The sequence below is a fragment of the Oncorhynchus clarkii genome, unplaced genomic scaffold (assembly GCF_045791955.1).
Source record: "Oncorhynchus clarkii lewisi isolate Uvic-CL-2024 unplaced genomic scaffold, UVic_Ocla_1.0 unplaced_contig_1769_pilon_pilon, whole genome shotgun sequence".
Lineage (NCBI taxonomy): Eukaryota > Metazoa > Chordata > Actinopteri > Salmoniformes > Salmonidae > Oncorhynchus > Oncorhynchus clarkii.
In genome coordinates, this window is record NW_027258276.1 from 12,501 (window position 1) to 20,000 (window position 7,500).

Below are 7,500 nucleotides of genomic sequence, written 5' to 3' on the forward strand. Positions count from 1 at the left end.
GGTTAGAATTAGAGGTTAGGTTTAGGGTTAGAATTAGAGGTTAGGTTTAGGGTTAGAATTAGGGGTTAGGTTTAGGGTTAGAATTAGGGGTTCGGTTTAGGGTTAGAATTAGGGGTTAGGTTTAGGGTTAGAATTAGGGGTTAGGTTTAGGGTTAGAATTAGGGGGTAGGTTTGGGGTTAGAATTAGGGGTTAGGTTTAGGGTTAGAATTAGAGGTTAGGTTTAGGGTTAGAATTAGAGGTTAGGTTTAGGGTTAGAATTAGGGGTTAGGTTTAGGGTTAGGTTTGGGGTTAAGGTTAGGGAAAATAGGACTTTTAATGGGAATTAATTGTTGGTCCTCAAAAAGTCATCACAAGTATAGTAATACATATATATGTGTGTGTGTGTGTGTGTGTGTGTGTGTGTGTGTGTGTGTGTGTGTGTGTGTGTGTGTGTGTGTGTGTGTGTGTGTGTCTCTCTACCGGTGTGAGCATCTGTATGTTGTCCTGGAAGTTGCCCATGAAGGTGATGATGGACATGCGTTGGGCCAGTCTCTCTATGCGGCTGAACTGCAACATGAAGCGGTCCTCATCGCTCAGTGCGTCCACAGGCTTTCTGTCCCTCTCGTACTGCCGTAGCATCTTCACCTCGCCCTCAGTGGGGAGGAAACGCATCAGACACTCCACAAAGTCCACACGCACAGTACGCATGTCAAACCTATAAAGAACACACACAGTTTATATACCAGTACACACATTATACACACATTATACACTTCAGATACATCAAGCACTTACACCTTACAGAGAGAGAGACAGAGAGAGAGAGAGAGGGGGGGAGGAAGGGAGAAAGAGGGGGAAGAGAGAGGGGGAGAGAAAGAGTAGGAGAGAGGGGGAGAGAGAGAGGGGGGGGGAGGGAGAAAGAGGGGGAAGAGAGAGGTTGAGAGAAAGAGTAGGAGAGAGAGACAGAGAAATGGAGAGAGAGACAGAGAAATGGAGAGAGAGAGAGAAAGAGGGGGAGACAGAGAGCTATAATATTAGGAATATATAGTCTAGAAGTTAAAGGTCAGAGGTTAGAGGTGACTTACGTCTGGATGGCCCGACAGATGAGTTCGGGCCCCTGGCCAGCCTTGCGGAGGGTGATGGCCAGGTTCTTGGCTCTGTTAGCCTCCAGCAGAGACACCCTGTTGGGACCCTTCTGAGGGGCCTTATGCCTGCTCAGAGTCACATCCACCGCTGGCCCCTGGGCCTTGGTCTTAAACATCTCCTCAAACTCCTCCACATTCAGCTCCTGGAGAGGACAGAGAACACACACACATACACTATATATACAAAAGTATGTTGACACACCTTCAAGTTAGTGGATTTGGCTATTTCAGCCACACCCATTGCTGACGGTGGTATAAAATTGAGCACACATCCATGCAATCTCTATAGACAAACATTGTCAGTAGAATGGCCTTACTGAAGAGCTCAGTGATGTTCAACATGGCACCATCATAGGATGCCACCTTTCCAACAACTCAGTTCGTCAAATTTCTACCCTGCTAGAGCTGCCCCGGTGTCTGTAAGTGATGTTATTGTGAAGTGGAAATGTCTAGGAGCAACAACGGCTCAGCCACAAAGTGGTAGGCCACACAAGCTCACAGAACGGGACCACCAAGTGGTGACAGATCAGTGGAAACGCATTCTCTGGAGTGATGAATCACGCTTCACCATCTTGCAGTCTGGGTTTGGCGGATGCCAGGAGAACGCTACCTACCCCAATGCATAGTTTGGTGGAGGAGGAATAATGTTCTGGGGCTGTTTTTCATGGTTCCGGCTAGACCCGCTAGTTCCAGTGAAGGGAAATCTTAACGCTACAGCATACAATGATATTCTAGACTATTCTGTGCTTCCAACTTTGTGGCAACAGTTTGGGGAAGGCCCTTTCCTGTTTCAACATAACAATGCCCCCGTGCACAAATAGTGCCCGACCTCACTAATGCTCTTGTGGCTGAATGGAAGCAAGTCCCCGCAGCAATGTTCCAACATCTAGTTGAAAGCCTTCCCAGAAGAGTGGAGGCTGTTATAGCAGCAAAGGGGGACCAACTCCATATTAATTTTGGAATGAGATGTTCAACGAGCAGGTGTCCACATACTTTTGGTCATGTAGTGTATGTTGCACACATTGTACTGAGGCAAATGCGTGTGTGTGTGTGTGTGTGTGTTTGTACCTGGAGAATCCTTTCATCGTCTATGTCGTTGAAGACAGTTCCGTTGATCTGACTTGGTTTTAGGGCCACCCAGTTAAACACTGGCATACGGAACTTAGTCTGGATAGGCTTCTTAATCTTCACAGCTAAAAAGAGAGAGAAGGAGGAGGAGGAGGGAACGGAAGGAAGAGAGAGAGAAGGAGGAGGAGGAGGGAACGGAAGGAAGAGAGAGGAGGAGGAGGGAAAGGAAGGAAGAGAGAGAGGAGAAGGAGGGAATGGAAGGAAGAGAGAGAGGAGGAGGAGGGAATGGAAGGAGAGAGGAGGAGGAGGAAGGAGCAGAAGGAGGAGGAGGGAATGGAAGGAAGAGAGAGAGGGAAGGAGGAGGAGGGAATGGAAGGAAGAGAGAAGGAGGAGGAAGGAACGGAAGGAGGAGTAGGAGGGAACAGAAGGAAGAGAGAGAAGGAGGAGGAGGGAATGGAAGGAGAGAGGAGGAGGAGGAAGGAGCAGAAGGAGGAGGAGGGAATGTAAGGAAGAGAGAGAGGGAAGGAGGAGGAGGGAATGGAAGGAAGAGAGAAGGAGGAGGAAGGAACGGAAGGAGGAGTAGGAGGGAACAGAAGGAAGAGAGAGAAGGAGGAGGGAACGGAAGGAAGAGAGAAGGAGGAGGGAACAGAAGGAAGAGAGAGAGGAGGAGGAGGGAATGGAAGGAAGAGAGAGAGGAGGAGGAGGGAAAGGAAGGAAGAGAGAGAGAAGGAGGAGGGAATGTAAGGAAGAGAGAGAGAAGGAGGAGGAGGGAACGGAAGGAAGAGAGAGAGGAGGAGGAGGGAAAGGAAGGAAGAGAGAGAGAAGGAGGAGGAGGGAACGGAAGGAAGAGAGAGAGGAGGAGGAGGGAAAGGAAGGAAGAGAGAGAGAAGGAGGAGGAGGGAACGGAAGGAAGAGAGAGAGGAGGAGGAGGGAATGGAAGGAAGAGAGAGAGGAGGAGGAGGGAACGGAAGGAAGAGAGAGAGGAGGAGGAGGGAATGGAAAGTGAGGGGAGGAGGAGGAAGGAGCAGAAGGAGGAGGAGGGAATGTAAGGAAGAGAGAGAGGGAAGGAGGAGGAGTGAATGGAAGGAAGAGAGAAGGAGGAGGAAGGAACGGAAGGAGGAGTAGGAGGGAACAGAAGGAAGAGAGAGAAGGAGGAGGGAACGGAAGGAAGAGAGAAGGAGCAGGGAACAGAAGGAAGAGAGAGAGGAGGAGGAGGGAATGGAAGGAAGAGAGAGAGGAGGAGGAGGGAAAGGAAGGAAGAGAGAGAGAAGGAGGAGGAGGGAATGTAAGGAAGAGAGAGAGAGAAAGAGGAGGAGGGAATGGAAGGGAGAGAGAAGGAGGAGGAAGAGAGAGAGTGGGAGGAGGAAACAGAAGGAAGAGAGAAAGAGAAGGAGAAGCATCAGCAGCAGCAGAGTAAAATGTGAACACATGATCACATGACAAGACATCGCCTCACCACATAATCACACAACATGATCACATGACAAGACATCGCCTCATCACATGACATCGCCTCATCACATAATCACACAACATGATCACATGACAAGACATCACCTCATCACATAATCACACAACATGATCACATGACAAGATATCACCTCATCACATAAGCACACAACATGATCACAGGACAAGACATCACCTCAACACACGACACAGAATAACACAGGTATGAGAGAGGTACTGAGGAGGTGTACCATTATGAGAGATGTATGGAACAGACAGGTATGAGACAAGTACTAAGGAGTGGTGTGAGACAAGTACTAAGGAGAGGTGTGAGAAAGGTACTAAGGAGAGGTGTGAGACAGGTACTACGGAGAGAAGCGTGAGACAGGTACTAATGAGAGGTGTGAGACAGGTACTACGGAGAGAGGCGTGAGACAGGTACTAAGGAGAGGTGTGAGACAGGTACTAAGGAGAGGTGTGAAACAGGTACTAAGGAGAGGTGTAAGACAGGTACTACGGAGACGTGTGAGACAGGTACAAAGGAGAGGTGTGAAACAGGTACTAAGGAGAGGTGTAAGACAGGTACTACAGAGACGTGTGAGACAGGTACTAAGGAGAGAGGCGTGAGACAGGTACTAAGGAGAGGTGTGAGACAGATACTAAGGAGAGGTGTGAAACAGGTACTGAGGAGAGAGGCGTGAGACAAGTACTAAGGAGAGGTGTGAGACAGGTACTAAGGAGAGGGGCATGAGACAGGTACTAGGGAGAGGTGTGAGACAGGTACTAAGGAGGTGGTGTGAGACAGGTACTAAGGAGAGGTATGAGACAGGTACTAGGGAGAGATGTGAGACAGGTACTAAGGAGAGGTGTGAGACAGGTACTAAGGAGAGATGTGAGACAGGTACTAAGGAGAGGTGTGAGACAGGTACTAAGGAGAGGTGTGAGACAGGTACTAAGGAGAGGTGTGAGACAGGTACTGAGGAGAGAGGTGTGAGATAGGTACTAAGGAGAGAGGTGTGAGATAGGTACTGAGGAGAGAGGTGTGAGATAGGTACTAAGGAGAGAGGTGTGAGATAGGTACTGAGGAGAGAGGTGTGAGACAGGTACTAAGGAGAGAGGTGTGAGATAGGTACTAAGGAGAGGTGTGAGACAGGTACTAAGGAGAGGTGTGAGACAGGTACTAAGGAGAGAGGTGTGAGATAGGTACTAAGCGTGTGATCAGAGGGAACCTACAGAACAGCTTGAGTGACCCCTCTGAGAGCAGAACAGAGGAGAGAACCCGAGAGAATATTGAATTAGAACAAGAGAGAGAACGTTAGAATCAGAGACAGAGAACCAGAGAGAGAGAGAACTCAGGCAGTATAGAAAAGTGGTAGTTCAGAATACTCCAATCAGAATCAACTCCAGCGAGAAAGGGAGGCAGATCCCTAGTGTTCACACCAGGAGATCCTTATATAACTATAGAAGTACACTTCTTAAATCTCTCTTTGATACATGCGGCACACAGCTCAAACAAACACACACACACACACACACACACACACACACACACACACACACACACACACACACACACACACACACACACACACACACACACACACACACACACACACACACACACACACACACACACACACACACACAGCCTTACCTGCCAGGCCAGAGTTAAAGATGACAGTGGGTGATCCACCACAGCCGGGGAGTGGAGGGGCGCATGGGGGAGGAGGGGGAGGCAGAGGACCGGAGGACTCCATGGAACATAAGGGGGGAGGAGGGGGAGGTGGGGGAGGAGGAGGAGGAGTAGAAGCAGGGTAGGGCCCGTTTGACACTACAGAGGAAGAAGAGAGAAGACAGAGAATTAACCAACCAGGCGAGAGAAGACAGAGAATTAACCAACCAGGCGAGAGAAGACAGAGAATTAACTTCTTTGGGACTGGGGGGCAGTATTGAGTAGCTTGGATAAAAAGGTGCCCAGAGTAAACTGCCTGCTACTCAGGCCCAAAAGCTAGAATATGCATATATATATACATATATACAATTAGTAGATTTGGATAGAAAACACTCTGAAGTTTCTAAAACTGTTTGAATGATGTCTGTGAGTATAACAGAACTCATATGGCAGGCAAAAACCTGAGAAGAAAATCCAACCAGGAAGTGGGAAATCTGAGGTTTGTAGTTTTCAAGTCATTGCCTATTGAATATACAGTGTCTATGGGGTCATATTGCACTTCCTAAGGCTTCCACTAGATGTCAACAGTCTTTAGAACCTTGTTTGAGGCTTCTACTGTGAAGGGGGAGAGAAAGAGAGCTGTTTGAGCCAGGTGTCTAGCAGAGTGCCATGAGCTGATCACACGTGTACCCGTGAGAGGTAGCTGCGTTCCATTGCATTTCTAAAAGACAAAGGAATTCTCTGGGTTGGAACATTATTGAAGATTTATGTTTAAAAAATCCTAAAGATTGATTCTATACATCGTTTGACATGTTTCTACGAACTGTAATATAACTTTTTTGACATTTTGTCTGAACAAGTGATCACTCATTATGCATTTGGATTACTGGGCTAAATGTGCGAACAAAAAGGAGGTATTTGGACCTAAATTATGGACTTTATCGAACAAAACAAACATTAATTGTGGAACTGGGATTCCTGGGAGTGCATTCCGATCAAGATCCTCAAAGGTAGGTGAATATTTATAACGCTATTTCTGACTTTTCTTTTCTTTGGAAAATGGCTGCATGTTTTTCTGTGACTAGGCGCTGACCTAACATAATCGCAAGGTGTGCTTTCGCCGTAAAGCCTTTTTGAAATCTGACACAGCGGTTGCATTAAGGAGAAGTTTATCTATATTTCCATGTATAAAACTTGTATCTTTTATTAATGTTTATGATGAGTATTTCTGTAATTTGATGTGGCTCTCTGCACTTTCACCAGACGTTTGTTTGAGACAATGCATTTCTGATCATAACACACCAATTTCAAATTAGGTTTTTGGACATAAAGATTAACTTTGTCAAACAAAACACACATTTATTGTGTAACATGAAGTCATGTGAGTGCCATCTGATGAAGATCATCAAAGGTTAGTGATTCATTTAATCACTATTTCTGATTTTTGTGAGCCCTCTCCTTGGCTGGAAAATGGCTGTATGGTATTCTGTGACTAGGTGCTGACCTAACATAATCGTTTGGTGTGCTTTCGCCGTAAAGCCTATTTGAAATCGGACACTGTGACTGGATTTACAAGAAGTTTATCTTTAAAATGGTGTAAAATACTTGTATGTTTGAGGAATTTTAATTATGGGATTTCTGTTGTTTTGAATTTGGCGCCCTGTAATTTCACTGGCTGTTGGCGAGGTGGGACGCTACCGTCCAACATATCCCAGAGAAGTTCACCAACCAGGAGAAAGAAGACAGAGAATTAACCAACCAGGAGAGAGAAGACAGAGAATTAACCAACCAGGATAGAGAAGGCCGATTACAACTATTACATCAATTACATGAACAACAGAGCAATATGATAGGTCAGAACTAACACTCACTGTTCCCTGGCATCCCTGGCATTGGTGGAGGTGGTGGGGGAGGGGGAGGGGCTGGCATCATCCCTAGTCCCGCCCCTGACAAGCCATAGCCCACTGTCTCTGGACTGGGGGAGAGGGTCATGCCCAGGGTCAGAGAGGTGGAGGACAAGTCACCCACCCCTCCGTCCCCCTCGCCCCTCGCGGGGTGTAAGGTGCCCCCTCCCTGCACCACCAAGGTGCCCCCTCCACCCTCCTGAGCATGGCGCTCCAGTCGACTTTGCCTGCGGATGGTCTGGTCCTTCTCACGCACGATCCTCCGCAGGGTGTGCACCTGGT

The 7,500-nt window shown here is 47.5% G+C and overlaps 1 protein-coding gene across 2 annotated transcripts in view; it reads right to left on the bottom strand.

Moving 5' to 3' along the window:
- The window catches only part of LOC139396428 (formin-like protein 2), a 28,278-nt gene that overhangs the window by 6,261 nt on the left and 14,517 nt on the right, over positions 1–7,500 (bottom strand). The window contains exons 14-19 of one of the 2 annotated variants that reach the window (XM_071143467.1): positions 7,186–7,500; positions 5,297–5,473; positions 4,876–4,896; positions 2,194–2,318; positions 1,066–1,268; positions 461–695 (exon numbers count right to left, since the gene is read on the bottom strand). The exon at positions 7,186–7,500 is cut by the window's right edge and continues 22 nt beyond it. In XM_071143467.1, coding sequence (XP_070999568.1) covers positions 461–695; positions 1,066–1,268; positions 2,194–2,318; positions 4,876–4,896; positions 5,297–5,473; positions 7,186–7,500 — 1,076 coding nt within the window. The remainder of the gene's footprint in view (positions 1–460; positions 696–1,065; positions 1,269–2,193; positions 2,319–4,875; positions 4,897–5,296; positions 5,474–7,185) is intronic. The other variant, XM_071143468.1, reaches the window with a different exon arrangement.